This window comes from Apteryx rowi, unplaced genomic scaffold (assembly GCF_003343035.1).
Source record: "Apteryx rowi isolate R43461 unplaced genomic scaffold, aptRow1 scaffold_77, whole genome shotgun sequence".
Classification (NCBI taxonomy): Eukaryota; Metazoa; Chordata; class Aves; order Apterygiformes; family Apterygidae; genus Apteryx; species Apteryx rowi.
Genome location: NW_020451060.1, coordinates 1,481,377 through 1,498,646, shown reverse-complemented (window position 1 = coordinate 1,498,646; position 17,270 = coordinate 1,481,377). Strand labels below are relative to the sequence as shown.

The 17,270-nt window shown below is 37.7% G+C and overlaps 1 protein-coding gene across 1 annotated transcript in view; it reads right to left on the bottom strand.

Moving 5' to 3' along the window:
- Nucleotides 1-1,003: 1,003 nt before the first annotated feature.
- DAPK1 (death associated protein kinase 1) overlaps nucleotides 1,004-17,270 on the bottom strand; it is a 96,981-nt gene continuing 80,714 nt past the window's right edge. The window contains exons 19-26 of the mRNA XM_026088454.1: nucleotides 17,008-17,085; nucleotides 13,680-13,902; nucleotides 11,112-11,300; nucleotides 9,092-9,289; nucleotides 6,669-6,807; nucleotides 5,249-5,369; nucleotides 4,028-4,216; nucleotides 1,004-3,375 (exon numbers count right to left, since the gene is read on the bottom strand). Of these exons, the coding sequence (XP_025944239.1) occupies nucleotides 2,143-3,375; nucleotides 4,028-4,216; nucleotides 5,249-5,369; nucleotides 6,669-6,807; nucleotides 9,092-9,289; nucleotides 11,112-11,300; nucleotides 13,680-13,902; nucleotides 17,008-17,085 (2,370 nt within the window). The 3' untranslated portion in view covers nucleotides 1,004-2,142. The remainder of the gene's footprint in view (nucleotides 3,376-4,027; nucleotides 4,217-5,248; nucleotides 5,370-6,668; nucleotides 6,808-9,091; nucleotides 9,290-11,111; nucleotides 11,301-13,679; nucleotides 13,903-17,007; nucleotides 17,086-17,270) is intronic.

Below are 17,270 nucleotides of genomic sequence, written 5' to 3'. Positions count from 1 at the left end.
AAAACTCAGAAGTCTTACGATATGAGAAAGACATTTCCCAGTTAGCAGAATTCCTGAATGTGCATACATGCAGAAGGCAAAGCGTGGTGGTGGCTAGCAAGAAGTAAGAGGCAAATATTCCCTAAGAGGGTTGCAGAAAGCTGGGTTCTTCAGTGGGCAACTTTCTGAAATGATGAGAGATTCTGAACTCAGTAGGTTGGAAGGAGGAGAGTATCAGAGCAGAGAGACCTCAGGGTAAGACTTATTGCCAATAGTTCTTATTGCAGACTAGACTTTTAAAAAGTATTTGACAAAGGCAGCCCAGTGATGCCAGGAGAAGGATTTAATAAAGCAAGGATAACATACACAAAGAAAGGTAACAGGAAACAGTAATTCCCATTTTATAGATGAGTCAGTTTAACTCCTAGTACAGCTTTGTGATGTACAGAGGGAGGATGCATGGTGCAAGAGCTGCCTGCATGGATTGCAGTATAGAGACAAGTATGTACAGCTATCAGTGAATGAAGATAAGAGTTTAAAAAAGTAGCAGCAATACAGACTCTTATGTGATGAGAAGGTCCTTGATATAAAGAACCACTACTACAGCATAGGCTCTAATGCAGTAGTCACTCTGTTTACAACATAGAGAAAGTCTGGAAGATTCCTGATGACAGACTAGCACCTGCTGTTTTGGTTTTCAGTGTATAAAAACAAAGGAAAAGGTATCTAGTAAACCTCTTTGTCTTGCCATTTGTCAACAGAAATGCAAACCTACTTTATTGCAGAGGAGTCACCTAATAAAATATAAATAAATATTTTATCACAAGATCCTACAGAGTGCTGAGAAATCCCACTGAAGTGGGACAGAAGGCTCCCAGAACTTCAAAAGCCTAGCACTGCCTCTGCAGAATTGCAGCTGTAAGGAAAAGAGAAGTTTTGGTCCCTTTCAGCTACAGAATATGAATGAAAAGGATGCAACAAGCCAACAGTTTATTTGTAAAAATCCTTTAAAATTTTACTACATTGTAAAGATTAAGGAAAAAATAGTATTAATATATATACATACGATATATATAAACAAACACACATCGCACCATTAAAATTACATGCTTTTTAGAACAGAGAATGGGTCATTTTCCCTCATATCAATTTTAAAGTTCACTGAAAGAAATCTTGCTTCCTTTTTCTTCCCATTCCCCAAGCCCCCCAAGTTTTCGAGTACAGGAAATAAGCAACACAGGAGCTAATAGCAGAAAACCATTTGTTATACACAAAGGACAACTGACAGCTATACAATATTGTTCTGCAGTATCCAACACATTGTGTGTGTGGTTTTTGAATTCTACAATGATATGAACTTTTACCTGAGGCATATGGAAATAAAGTATGACAAATGGCAAGTTTAAAAGATTTTCACATTATAAACTGACTGAAATCAAAGTTGATTAGGTATCGCACATCTGTACCCACCGTATTGGCACAAGAATGCTCTGCATAATGAGTCACCATCAATGTCTTAGAACTGCAGGAAAAACAAAAGGTAAGCACCACTTGCAATGATAAGCATGCAGACAATTGAAGTGAAACAGAGGTAGCGTCTTCTCATAACTTCAGCAGGATCATTTGATTCAACTGCACCCTCCCTTCTGCAAAAGGCACTCGCTTTTTCAGCTATGAACAACATGGTGTTAAATTCAGGCAGCCTGACCACAAAGGTAATTGGATTTCTCTTTAGAAATACTAAAAAATGTTAAGCAGAGGACATGATGAAAAGAAAAAACAGGGTGTAAGAAATACACATTTCAGGTAATATGTGCTATTCCTCTCCCTCTTCTTCCTTTTCAGAGCAGAACTGAAATTTTTTATAAAACAGTTGTAGTACATCATCCAAAAGTTAGACTTTCCAGTTAAAATGGCAGTATTAAGCAGCACATTGTATAATTTTGAAATACCAGGAGTACACCAGCCTTTTTAATAGCTAAGATAAAAAGCAACAATTCACAGTTAAAAGTAGAAAGATTACACACAAAAAGGTGGCGCTGAAGAAGGATAAAGACCCTTTGATGTAAAACGTCATAAACGAAAATGTATAGACCCTCTTACATTGTATCTTTTATCCTTTCTGCAGTTTGAAAAGATACTGTCCATGCAAAACACCTGCTCTTACCGTGACACTACAGAGCTAATTGAATTATAAGATGTGCCACTGTTGCAACTTGAAGCATAAGCCTCTTGACCATTAGCATCTAAATTTATTTTGAATACAGGAGACGCCTTCAGTAAAAAGTCTGCTGCATCTCTGCGACCTAACTCCCTCAGCTTAGACATTAGGATACCTACGGTGCTCTCAGGAGCATTACTCCACTCCTGCAGAAGGGCATGGACTGGGCTTGAGATAAAGTCATTTTGTGTTCCATTATTTGTGTTGTATTTTGCAACAAGATCAGGGAGGCCCAGGTTCATGGCCAGAAGGCACCAATCTTTGCCCATGGGATCAGGTGGATCCAAAAGTCGACTTAGTTTTCTCCTGGTAAGTAGATTCAGATCTGAAACATGAATATCCATTCCTAGGCTTCCCTGGGAGTAGACCTCAAGACATCCAAAACACAGTATACTACTAAAGCTTTCTTTATATCCCCCCATGGTGTTAGTTAATGATGTCTCCTTTTGACTTTGTGCACGGAAAAAGTCTCTAGGCTGGTACACCATTACTGGTTCATGATGTTCCCTCAGCTGCTGAGGACTAAGGTAGTATTTAACAGTCAGAAGGCCTGGTAAGGTTGTGGCCATTAAGTTATCAATGGTGCTGCATACAGAATCCAGAAGTAAACAGCACTTGATCTTCTCTGTTTCCAGTCCTCTAACTTGAACCTCTATACCCTGACCATGGTTGACCAGCAACACTAAAAGCTCAGCTCCACGATTCATAATCTTTGATCCATTTACCCACAGACGTATATCAGCATCTCCCTCTGTGCTTTGCTGATGAATCCACCTGCAGAGATTCACTTGAACTTTATGAAAAATTCCACAAGGAAATGGGGTAAGGTGTTCCACGGGAACGATTCTAACACCACCATAAATCAGCACCTCATCCTCCTCATCTGTCCAAGATCTATGAAGATTGTCGGTCTTGATGAGAGCAGGAATATCCACCATTGCTCCACTGCTGAGATCTCTTGCACAAATATCCATGGCATCCAAAATCTGTATCAGTTCTTCCACATCACTATCTGTCACCAGACGCTGGATGTCCTCTATAGTGTATCGACCTCTATAGTGATGTAGGGCCTTTGGGTTCTCCACTGACAGAATTTTTCCAAGGACGTTTGAACAGAGCCAGCGAGGATCCAGAAGCACGACATCTTGGACAGTTTCACTCTGCATAATATTGATCTGTCCAAAAAGATGAAAGTTATAATCTATATCTTGTGAAGTACAAGATGATACCCCACATTATCTCTTTCATAACCTATTGACTAAATCATTTAATTAACACTGCTGACAGAAGAATAACAAACAGTGTATTTTGATTTCTTACAGACATTCAGAACAAAGAATAGATCTGGTTCTTGACTTCCATTAGGAAAAAGCCACCAGAACACAACAGCAGTAAAGCCTAGCTGCAGGCTATTTATGCAAAGCTGTTCTCCTATGATTCAATTTCTAATGGACACACAAAAGTGCCTCATTTGCAGTAAAGACACTAAGCACTACCTCATTTTAAGATTAGAGTATACTTAACCATTTATAGGTACTTTATGTTATAACAATTATAGCAATAAATGTAATTTAATGTAATAATAAATGTAAAAATATAACTCTTCCTCTCTCAAAGAAATAATGTTGAAATGAACTAACTAGAAGACACAAGAAAATAACGATAATAAAAAAGCATTATTAACCAGTCTCTACTTTGTATGAGATCTTCAAAGAGGGAGCAGAAACAAAAATAATTAGGGAAATTTGCCAAAATCACATTAAGCATTATTCTACCAAAGCAGTACCTTGCTAATGAAGATATGCAGTTTGAATAAAAATCACTTACTTCTCCTATACTATGCAACTGCTGTGCAATATGCCGTAGATCATCTTCACTTGCTAGGGGATTAAGCTGCTCCTGTACGTCATAGACAAACTGCTGCAAGGACATCAACTGGTTGGGCCCATTCATTTTTCTCCAGGAAGGGAGTGTGGAGATTATTTTTTCACATAGATGAGTCATAGGTGGGCACATCTTACAAAAGTACAGAAAACATCTATTTATAACATTTGTAATTGTACTGTACTTTTATCTGTCAATTGTTTCGGAAGTCACTGATGCCTTCATCCTACAGTTTCAAGCCACAGCCCCCACTTCTCATGGACGGAAAGCTCCCAAAATTTCATCCTGGTGACAACTGCTACAAGAAAGTTTTGTCAAAGCAGAAAACCTAAAACATACTAAATTGAAAGACTGTTGTGAGCATAAAATAGGCTGTACTTCACTTAAAAGCAAACACTTCCCTCAGCCTGAAGAATGAACTTTGTAATTTGCTTTTAATTCATTTTTTTTTAAACTTGTCAGAAGCAGCGGCAGAACTTCTGGTTGGTGTGTCACACAGCTAAGCATGACTTTGGTATGAAGAATTTAAATTGGTTTCCCAGAAGCTACATAAAAACTTGAATCAGTCACCCTTGGTATGGAAGTCTCTTTGGATTCATGGTGATGACATCAAACCATGGCTATTTTACCTTCAGTTAGCTAAAAACTACCAGCATACTGTATATTCTTGAGTAAAAGGGTCAAGTAAAAAGATAACATATATTCAAGTCCACACATCTATGTCAAGAATTACCTTTCTAATGGTTGAGGAAACTGTTCTACTGTACTGTTTTGTTTTGTTTTTTAAATGAAAAACTTATCTGTATTAAATGTATTTCAGTTCCCTCCAATACTATTCTGACAATTAAAGGGGGAAAAAACAAGAGTCAGTGCTAGCATCCAATCAGTGCCAATTCACAATAGGAAACTAGAGCTTTAAACTGAAAGTCTCCATTATTTTTCAAGAGATTATCATTTTGGTAACCTGTACAAAACACCTACAATTCTGAAAAATGCTGACTGAATCCCTGGAGTCAGCAGTTTGTTCATCATGGTGTCTGCTACACATGCTGCTAGAAAATTCAAACAGAACTTCTTTCTTTTTGTAATATATACTAAATCTACAGTAACTTCTTACCCAAGATTTACACATTTACACAACCTATACCATCAGGCATTACTTACAGAAATTATCTGGCTTCTTATTTCTTGCAGGTGATTTCGGAGAAGCTTCATATCTTTAGACCCAGATGCACCAGCATCCAAGACAAATAACTTGTCTGAGATTTGTAGATCATTTCCAAATCTAAAAGAGAAAGACAGCAATTATTTACTAATTTTTATTCCCAAATCCAGTTTTACTTCTTAATCCTGCTGCATATCACATCAGCCTTAAATTACACAACAGTTATTTTTCTTCAAGGAATGTTGAAAAAGTTTCTTGAAATTATTAAGTATTGATTATGCAAAGATATTTTATAAGCAAAGAAGTATACAGGTACTTTTATTTTCTTGAAAATAAACAGGGAAGTTGAGAGATAATTATTGTCTTTCCTAAATACTAGGAAGATGGCTGAAAATTACGTAAGAAAATTACAACTGAACAACAGGACTCATAACATACATGTCACTAGAGAAGGGACTATAGGAATCTATTTTTTAGAAGATCTTCATATTTGCTCTTGTTTCTTCTTATTTTAAATAGCTCAGTTCTGACCTATATTGACACCAGCTCTGTCTTTCATGCTTCCTTTTGACTTTCCAAACACACATAAGTGTTTTCCTAGCGCTGCTATGATTCACATTTAACAGGACTTGAACACCAAGGATTATACCCAGATATTTTCTCTTGTTTAATTTCAGTGGAGAGGGACACTGCCCCATCACTGCTGTGTTGGAATTCCTATAGACCTACATCTACTTCTTGCATACTCCAGAGAGGAGTATACCCACAAAGCTACAGATGGTTCCTTGTACCATGTGATACCCACTTAAGTCCTCACTGTGAATATAAAGTATTCTTACTTGAAACAGTAGGATTAACTTGTGAAAATTCCTGCCTTCAATCTGCGATTAGCGTGCCCTCTTACTATTTGCTCAAGAAGGTTAGAAGTCTTCCAAACTTCTAGATATCTGTTGGCTGACTTTCTTACCTGTGTGACTCAATAATGTCAACACTGTCATTCAGCTCTTCAGAAACTCCAGGCCTGCTTTAGTTTGCCTCCTACCCATCCTAAATTAATTCAGAGAAAAGTGTGGCTCTTCGTAAAGCTTGCTCTTTTGCACCTGGCAGCTATGGCTCAAAATCACCCGCTTTTCTGAGACCGAGGGAAAACCTAAGCACCAAGATGTTAGCCAGATGGCTGATACTGGCCTTTCGATGTATCCAAGTGTTGACAGGGTGAGAAGACTTCCTGAGTCTCACTGATTTTAGGCATCACTTGCTCACTTTAACTCCCTTATGTCAGCTCGTTCAAAGCAGGTTGCTCCCTGTAGTATTGGTAAATATTTCATTTTCTGCACAAAATAAGCTTCCTGATTTTCAGTAAAGGAAAGCCTCAGAGGCAAAGCATGGCACTTTCTTTTACATATGTTTCTCTCTTACCTGTTCCTGATTTCTTTCAGCAATGACATGTCTTTGTCATATCCAAATTCTCCTCCAACAGGCCGAGGAAGATTCACTATGTCAGCATGCGTGGCAACCAAAACAACACGCAGTGGAGTTTTCAGCTTTCCAGCAAATGCTAGATGGAAAACAAGAGCACTCCCTTATTATGAGACATGCCTAGGAAGATGGCTCTCTTACTGAGCCAGGAAAGTACCAATGCATTTTACATTCTTGGTATACCAATCACTTCTGCAGTGGATTCATCAACTTTAAGCACAACCCTATATGTTTCTACACAACTGAACAATTGGTTTTTGACTGTTACCTATCTGTATTACTGTCTATATTACGTCCACTTGGAAAAGCTGACCTCTCTGAATAACATCAGAAACTTTGATATATGACTTTATTTCAACACAATAAAGCATTAACTAATAACACTAATGATATATCTATTAACTGCAGACTATAACAATGTGAAAAAAATAATTATATTATTAACAGCTTCTTGAAAGGGTTTCTTGTAATGTTTGGATGGTCTTTAGTACTACAGGTGCAACTTAGAGGATTATAAGTAAAACACAGAAGATCTACAACATTCATACATTTGTATGAATGCTATTTCACAGTACTTACACAAACAATGAACTCTCACTTAGGTGAGAGTAAGTAGGAAAGCCTGGGAGATACCATGAAAAAGAATGAGAAAGAAAGACAGACATAAATGGCATGTGAATGAAGTGATGGTATGGAACACACAGTTATACAACTTTCTTTCAAACTGATCTTCCAGAAAGAAGAGACAACATTAGACTTACTTTTAAAAAAGACACTACATCCAATCCTGCTGTTCTGTCTGACAAAACTTTGTATGGGAGAAGTACCCTTACACCAGTGCTGACTTTTCATCAAGAGCTACAGAAACTTGATTCATACTTAAGTAACCCACATTTGCCCAAACCTTTGCATAGCATTTCAAGATAAGTATTCTGCAGTTGCAAATCTTTTTTTTTTTGTAGCTGAAGGACTTAAGAGGAAATAACTGGGAAATACCAAAAGCTTAAGTTTTCTGCTAATAACAACTACTACCTACCTCTCAAGAGATTTGTATTAAAAATGCATGAGTATCCAAATTAATCTGACCAATATAAACATTGATTTAAGCAAAGTATCTGAATTATGCTGATCATTAGATCATCAAGAATAAATGATTAAGTCAAATCCTGATTCAGCCAAATCAAGAACTAAGCTTCCTTGCTGGGCTAAGAAAACCTGAAAAGTTTTCAGCAATTACAAATTAAATGCATTTTCAGCTTTGATATTATTCTGTAAATTTCTGAGCTTTTACTTCCAGAAGTGCTTGCAAATCAGTTAGATCTAAACACTCATATTATTAACTTTATGCTTTTATCCAAAATGGAAAATGAAAGAAACACGTATGCCCAAATTGAAAACTGAAGGCCTGCCCTTTGGCTCATGAATGTCACCTGTCACTCTGAGATAACTCATACAGAATTAACTAGACCAACAAAAAGAGAGGGGGAACACTCTCTGCACTAAGTATTTTGGTAGGCTTGTTTGGTGAGTCCCTAGCAGCTCTGTAAGTTTTCCATGAGTGTCGAATTAGATCCACTGGAGAGTCAAGACAGATGTCAGAGCTTGCTTTTTTCTGTCAAACTGTCAGGGTTTGCAGATCAATGTTCAGCTACAAACAACAAGTTACAAATACTACAGTATATAGAATATTTGTTTGCCTGACAAATAACTTCCAGTTTGTTAGGAAGCTTGAGTGATCTCACTAATACCTGTGCAAAGTCCTAACAGATATCATGGGAAGATTACTAGAAATACTGGTTTCTATCCATCCTGATGTGGCAAAGGTTAAGATGACATATCTGAAGTCCAAACAGAACTCTAGCTAAACTGGTAAGAATGGCATGTACTGAGATGCAATACTGCTCTAAAACATTGTTCAGTCCTCTTCACGTTGACAAGCCTAATTTATGCTGGAAACACCTTTAATTAGGGTTAGATTTAAGTGGAATTTAAGCAATGTGTTTAAAATTGATTTAAAATGGTTCCAACATTCTGAAACACTTGGGAGTTTCTCACACATCTTATCTGAAATAAAAACTTCACCTGTCATTTACAGATGTAAATCCCATGCCACAAGAGGCTGTATTTGCACCTCATTATCCATTTTAGTTGGACTACCTGGTACATACAACTCTTTTCAGGCTCCTTCCACAGAGATAAACTTCCCTTTCACACAAAAAAACTTGTGTGAAGTTGATTTAAATAAAAGGCAATGAAGACACATATGAGGACTCAACATGGAGGATTTGCAAAGTTGCAGAGAAACACAAAAAGCTTTATCTTCCCAGTCCCCTAATAGTTCATTAACAGACAGAACTGCGTACCTATTGGTTCCTCAACTGGGACTAATGATTTCAGAAAACTAAGCCAAAAGGTCACTTGGTTTAACTGGATTTCATAAGGCTCCTCGAGACTGAAAAGCACTATGTGAATTGTGGTGGGATCATTCGCAGCAAAATAATCGTAACAGCAGAAATATACAGGATTCCCAGAGAATTCCCAGATGCTGAAATCACCAACTCCTATAAAACAGACAAACAGATGAAGAGATCATGCTTCCTCAGCAAGAACGAAGCATCTTTCAGCCACAGAAAGACAAACAAAAGAGTTAATCTGATTTAAATTTTCACAAAGATAAACTGTATGCAGGTGAGAAAGTAATACTGCAAATGCAATCATGAACAAACAGAGCATGTTTCAGACAGTCTCAGAAATGGAAAAGTTGTGTCTTCACAGTTTGTTCCTCTTTCACATTCACTTCTGTAGGACATTCAGCTGGATGCCACAAGGAAGCATCTGTGTGTTAAACTCATGCTGCCTTATGCATTAAATTGGCCTTTACCTTGCACAAAAGCAATGGATCTTGGATTCTTTTCAAACAAACAGGAATGACTGCTCCCATTCTTTTCCTACTCCCACAAAATATCAGTTCAACATATTTATGATTTTTTCTTTCTAATGTGCAATTGCTAGCATTAAAAGCAGCTGAAGGACATTCCCAAAGAACCCACTTTACTTAAAAAAACAAAAAAACCCACCAAAACACCACACTATTCACATCACATTGCTAAGTCGCAACTGAAGAATCACCACATTAAGGATCCCAGCAGTAAGATGCCTCTTTCTGTTATCTCCTTTAGCTTCAGGAAAGAACAGTATTAGCACCTTGTTGAGCACTCCCCAGACCAAGCATCTGATTAGGCTGAAGTCAGATAAGTTTGTCCTATCTCTATTAAACAAACGCTGATTAAAATTGCACCTCAAATACTCTAGGAGAAAAGAAAAAAGCCAGAAACTCAAATCTGTTGTGGGTACAGCTATTCAGCATTCACCCATGTGCATAGTTTCCTTCTTTATCACAACAGTACAGAGAAAGAAAAGAAAATCTTTCTGACAATCTGTTGCACAACTCTATTTCACTGCAGAATTTGATTTGATTTCATATCGTTCTGAAAGAAGAAATTAGCCTGGACAAAGAACAAGCTTTAGCTACACGCCAAACTCCTCAGCCACTAGGACAAATGTTTTGTCACAGTTTGTGTTTGTATATATGCTACACTCTCCAAGATAAAAGCTTGATTACACCAGACTCAAACTCAACCTTAAAACTGCAACTGCTAAGGTATGCAAAACATTGTCCTTATTAAGGCTTCACTAGAAGAGATCTTACCATTATATGATAAGATTAATAAGGGTGTTGTATGGTCTTTACATTCTAAAGCTTTACTACTATCTATGTGTACTTAGAAGAAAGGATAACTACTGGGCCAAGAGAAAACACTACATTAAGTGTTTTGCTTTGGAACAGTAGCGAGGTTTTCAAATGACTTTGCTGACAGAGCCCACTTACTGCTCACTGGTTCCATTTGCAGAGCACTTGGCTTCCTTTGGAAGAAAACTAAAGCTCCAGGTCCCTTGTGGGGTGAGAATGATAGGTCCTTCAGACAGCCATGAACCGTATGCATGGTGAAGACACTTGGTCTATGGGACTGGATTAAATCTGATAAATTCCTCAAGCTACACATAGCGTAGGAGCCTCCATACCAATAGATGAGCTACTGACTCCTGTTATGCCAGATGCCTCCTCCCCACTGTCCTGCTAATTCATCTCCAGAGCATTTCTACATGGTATTATAAAGATCTGACATACGTGATTAGTATGTACATGACAGGTATAGCATTTCATGTAGCTTTAACTTCTGCTGTGTTTAATTTCTGCTGTGTTGAATTCTCAACAGCACTCAGTATCACACAAAATTAGATTTTTTTTTTTTTTTAAAAGCAAGCAACATGACTCTATATGTCCTGCAGAATTAAGGCACACTAGCCCAGTGTACTGCTTACCATTCAAGTAGGCATTCTGAACGTCAATTGCCTTGGTGGACTGGTCATCAGCAGAGAAGTGAGAGTGATGAGCAGGAGAAACAAAAGCTTCTAACACCCCTTTGGTCAGGCCTGGTTCAAACATCATACTACGACTTCTCACGCTAACATTCTCACAGCCAGGATAAAGATTTGAAATGCTTACTGAAACTGCATCAGGGAAAGGAAAACGAGATTACAAACCATGGGAAAATTACAACCTTATCACTTCAAAATAAGTACTCTAGGCATAAAATCTCATAAAAAAAAAAATAAACTGCTCTTCAAAGAAAGTACAGGATTACCAAGCTGTGAGCATACGCTACTACATCCTTATTCTCAGTGTTGAAAAGAAAAATAGAATGATCCCATATAGCACTCATAACCCTTGGTAGATCTACTACTGGGGTCGAAAGCACAGAAAAATCAGAACAACTCAGGAGTTAAAGTTCTTCTACTTTAAAGATAAACTGCTTTTTTTAGCTAAGGATTGCAATTTCATAGCTTGGACTATTTTTATTGGCACAAAAATGCTATGTATTTGTATAGCTGAATCCTATAAGTAAGGATAAAAACATCACTATAACTAATAATTGTACTGTAGTAACTATTCCTGCGGAAGGGGTTAGGGGAAAAGCAGCTCCTGTAACTGAAATTATTTTTCTAATAAACGACTTGTTTAGTTCACATTTAACTGAGATTCTGGAAGAGCAAATTAGAAAGGAAAGGCTTTTTTTGTTTTTTTTTAATTAACTAACACCATCTAGTGGAGAAAGGAAAGATTAATTTCATCCCTCCACTGGATGTTGAATTCTAATACTCATGTTTTAATACAAATATTAGAGTTATCTGACTGTCAGTAGTATAACTACCCTTTTATATTTGACCCTCTTATATAATATTTCAATCCTTAGGCTGATTTACATTCACAACTGGTAAATTCAAGCACTGATCTTTACAGGATTTGAACAAACACACACGACCAGGTATTCACTAAATTGTATTGAGTTTTAAATGTCCATCTGATTAACTCACCCCACCTACAATATTCATCTGAAAGGTCCAGATATTGAAACAAGCAAAAATCAAAAATCCAAGCATAGGTCAAAACAAAGCCATAGTTGCACAACTTTCAACTTTTACATCTAGGTAAGTTGTTTTCACATGCACACTTCAAATAAACAGTTATTTCTATGGAGATTTGACAAACTTAAATGTAACTGGCAATCTTGTTTGATTTTATAACGGTGTGAGAACATTTCACCTATGTGCTTCGGTTTTGGTATCAACCAACATAAAAAACCTGTCTCCAGTCAAAACCTTCCTGCACTACCTCCAGGACTGCTATTTCTTGAGTAATTTACCTCCCCCTGCATGACACAATAAATTAAGATAAATAAACTAAGAACTTCTCATTGATTAATTTACTAATTCTGGAGCCACGGATGGGAGCCTCCTGTGATATGTGAACAGAAATAACTTAACTTCTGTACTAGGAATTGTCTTGCTACGTCATTTTGTGAGTACTTTATAGCTTCCTACAGTGACTGGAGAAGAAGTAGACTTACTAACCCTGTTCTACCATTACCTAAAAATAATGATGAAAGCTAAAACTGCAAATATTATCAAAAGGTTTTAAAGAAAAAAGCAACTTTGAGCCTATCTAAAAACTTATTAAATGATATTAATTCAATACAGCAATTTTCACCTGAGATCCTCAAAGTGCCTGCATTGCAAGTACACTCCGCACAACATCTCAATGATAGAAAAGGGACCTTGAAGAATAACTTACTGTTCTTTCTGGTGTCTTTTTACAACTGCATGTTTTTCCAAAAGTGCTCGCATGTTGATCTGTAACCCTATCTACTTCCTCAGCATCCTGCAGCTCTTCCCACCTCACACAGGCCAGCTGGTGTTTCAGGAGCAACGTTTCCCTACTATTCTCACAAATTTATGTAAGTTTAGTAAAGCTCCATTTCATTTTCATCTTTAATTTGAAGACAATTCTAGACACCTCTAACTTGCAAATCCATTCCTGTACCTTCAGCTAAAAGCATTCCAAAGTATCAATGGCAGTTCTGAATCTTTAGTTATTACCTACATACTGCCACCTTTTATATAAAGATGCAGTAATTGGTTTCAGTTTTGCACAGAACCTATTTAGGCTTCCCAATCAAAAAGGCCGACAAAACTACTTCAAAACATGATGGTGGCATCTGGTCATGACATGGATGCTTGCACTCTAGGACTTTCTGGCAAAAATAAATGCAAGTGCTCAAAAGCCCTGTCCTCTACTAAGTTCACTTATACACTGTAAAAGTGAATAAAAGGTTTAACTATTCTTACACTCTTCACACCCACTGCTTCTCTTAGCTCTTACTTTAGGCACGAGACATACAGAAAACTAAATACCCCCTCCTCTGCTATGATTTCTTGCACATGTAGCTTGATCTTGCCTTTTACAGCACGGGCAATAGCTCTTTGTTTAGAGTTACACAGACTATGAGAAAAGTGTTTTCTTGTTCAAATGTTACAGCTTCAAAGACATACCTGGGGGTTTGGAAGACAAAGGAGATGGCGGGAATCTGGTCGAGTTTGTGGAGGAAAGCCTAGGCCTACGCCTTCGAAAAAAGCTTCTTAGGAGGCCACACTTCAGAGACTCCACAAGGGTCGTCTTCCCAGAGCCGGAATGTCCAAACAGCTTCAGTTTGATTCTGGGCTGTGGATTCTGCGTGTCTCGGAGCTGTTGAATAAAAAGTCCTCTGTGCGCATCCTAAAATTCAACACAAACAAGAAATCAGAACTTGTGGCAGGAAACTTCTGTCTCCCAATAAACTGAAAATGCAGGGTTAAGATAACATTTTCTTGACAGTTTAGTGTTCATCTAGATTGGTTCCTCCATCTGCTTCATCATGGAAGCGCACAATTACAGACAGAAAGGCAGGGATATGTGGCCAAGACAGCTGGATGGCTTCTCTCAAGAGCCATCTGAGTATTCATGAAAATCACACTTTATGACTTCATGTTTTATGACACACATTTTGACTTCTAATTGAGGGAGCAAAGGAGAAAAAATTAACCTCTTCCAGTATCCTTTCTCCTTGCCCATGAGACCCAGTAGCATCACCATGATCTCCAGATTCTGTAAACTTACATAAACTTACAGATAGTAAATGTAACATATATGCAGTACTGAAGAATTCTGCAATGACAACTACCATGTGAGCAATCCTAAAACTGTGCTGTGTTCCCTTCTTCTTTCCATCAACTTTGTACTTATCACACTTGGGAGAATTTCACCTCCCACAAAATACTCCTTTTATTTTGACTTTTTTTCTTTTTTGCAATGTAAACATTGCTTTTCATAGTTCATTCTTATCTCTCCTTTTCCCAAACACTTATTCTTTTCACCTTTTCTACCTTAAAAGACTTCCCACATACCATTCCATTTTTCTCCACCTCTACTGCAAGTCTATATTCTCTACACTTGTTTCACAGAATCACAGAAGAGTTGGAAGGCACCTTTGGAGATCATTTGGTCCAAACTTCCTGCTCAAGCAGGGTAAGCTACAGCATGTTGCCCAGGACTGTGTTCAGTCTGGTCTTGAATATCTCCAAAGATGAAGACTCCACAACCTCTCTGGGCAACCTGTTCCAGTGCTCAGTCACCCTCACAGTAAAGAAGTTTTTCCTCATATTCAGATGGACCTTCCTGTGTTTCAGTTTGTAACCTTTACCTCTTGTCCCAGGCCTCAATTTATCTGCTTCCCTACTTGATTCTACTTTCATTGTTTGCTCTCTGGGTGAATCCATTGACTCCTCCACAGGTGCAAACTCATTCTCATAAGCAAGGCCTTGCTCAAACCCAGTTGCATCTCCCTCAGGAAAGCTTTCAGCTTTGAGCTCACTCATTACCCCTTTTTATCTCAGTCTTGTAGTATCTGAAGAATATTCCTTCTTTCTGCCAAGAACAGTCTGGAATGAACTAATCAAATCTGTCTTGATCTCTTCTCCCAGCAGGAAGCAATCAGACATAGATGCTCTGCTATTCCCCACATAAGCTTAGCCTGAAATTCAACTCAACAAGAGGATGCAGTACAGGAGAGCAAACTATTGTATTGTGCACCCTAGAAAGACCTGCTTTAGGAAAACAGGGAGATAGCAGAAAGGTAGAGGACTGAAGAAACTGTTTTCTTCCTCCATTCCTTCTTTTCCCCCATCTGGAGCTGGGGAAGAGACTCTATTGTTCTGCATTTGCACTAAGCTTAACATGTAGGGTGAGTCATTAAAAGAGCACCTACAGCCCAAAAAAAGATTAGGAGAGCATGCAGCAATTCAGCTGAGAAATCTGACCACATCTAATTTAGCTCCTTCGCTCCTAACAGGCATGCATTAAATGAGTTCATCACAATGCAAATATTGCACTCTCTTTTCCCATTGCTAATACTGAAATCCCCATAAGAGCCACTATGACAGCAGGTCTTTCATGAGTGTTTTGTTAGAAGTAAACTCCTCTACACACTTTGAATATGAAACAAGTGTCAGGTGCATTCTGTACTAGATGATATTGTCCATTTTGAGTAGTACTGCAATCTTTTCAGTGGTTTATTATATATAGTTATAGTTTATTAATTGTCACTTATCAGAATCTCTGTTGCAAGGGTATGTCTGATAAAATATAAAATTATCTTCTCTCCTTCCCAGGTATATAGGCAGGCCTTTGATAAATAAACATACTCTGCTAACAAGAAGGGAGTTACAGTTATTAAAACCTCTTACAGAAGAGATTTATCTGATCTTCTCTCTTTTGTTCCAGGTTGATTTGTATTTGTTCCATATTTACATCATAACTAAAACACAAATTTCTCCACCTGCATGTAGAAAGTGGCAAAGGTTTGGTAAGGGGAAGAGCTATGCAAAATGGATCCTATTATAACAAAAGTATACAGAAGCTATCATTGCAAGGGAACCCTGAACTTTGATACTTACTGACATCTTCATTGATTTATTTCACAATCCTAGCAAGTATAGATTTACTGGCAGGGCTGAAAAACATAATTCTACTTCAACCTTGGCAATGCCTAGTATATGCCATCCTATATTCCTGCTCTGAAATTTGTCAAGAAGCAGCATGGCCATTTATTTCAGATTTCCACATACCTATCAGCCTAATTAAAACAGTACTCTAACTGGTCTGGCTGTTGCCTGGAAGCTCCAGGCAAGTGGTCTCTGCACCTTCATTGCATGAGTGATGGTGCATGTGCAGAATAATCAATGCATATTAGATGTGTCAGACTTACTGTACAAGACCAGATCAGCTTTGCATTCTCGTTGTCAGGGAATTTTGAGATACCAAATTTGCATAATTAAAACAAAATTAAAAAAAAAGACAATGAGAACATAAGCAACTATTTCGTATGGTACTATAAATTCTAGAAGGGGCACAAACCTCCCATACTTCATTACCCTAGTCTAGCTAAAGTGGTGATGGTGGAGGAAAAAAGTCACCTTGTATTGTTTGTGGGATGCACTAATTCATGTTTTTTTTTTTTTCCAGATCTCTTTAAAATTCCTTAGAAGCAAATAGCATTGCTAGATATTGTCTGAGACAGGATAAGATGAAACAGTAGACCAGTAGAATAGTGTAGAGTAGCCATTTTTACTAATATGTACATAGAAACTTTAACTGAGGATACCACTTTAAATTAAAAATGGAAAAAATGATACCATTTCAGTAAGGGTTTTTACAACAGAGCTTTTCAGAATGGTTTTGACAAATATCCGATGTTCTTATTTCCCACAGTCAAACTTTTCTTGCTATCTTAAAAAAAAAAAAAAAAAAAAAAGTAAAACTCAGTTAAATTCATGCATCCCCAACCTTTTTGAGTCTTGCAAGCAGACTAGCTACGTGTTCATGCTGCTCTGCTCTGGCGAGATCTTCTGCTGTTTTCCCATCCTGTTAAAAGACAAATTGTTAGCTGCAGTTCCTTCCTTTTGCCCATAATAAAAAAAACACGTGTAGTATTGCTCAGCTCTGCTCAAGGCAGTAACAGAATAACTGCTGTCAGATACAAATGGATTGGGAGAAGGGAGGGGGGAAAAAAAAACAGCAAAAATTGTCCCCACTGGAATCCCTGTTCT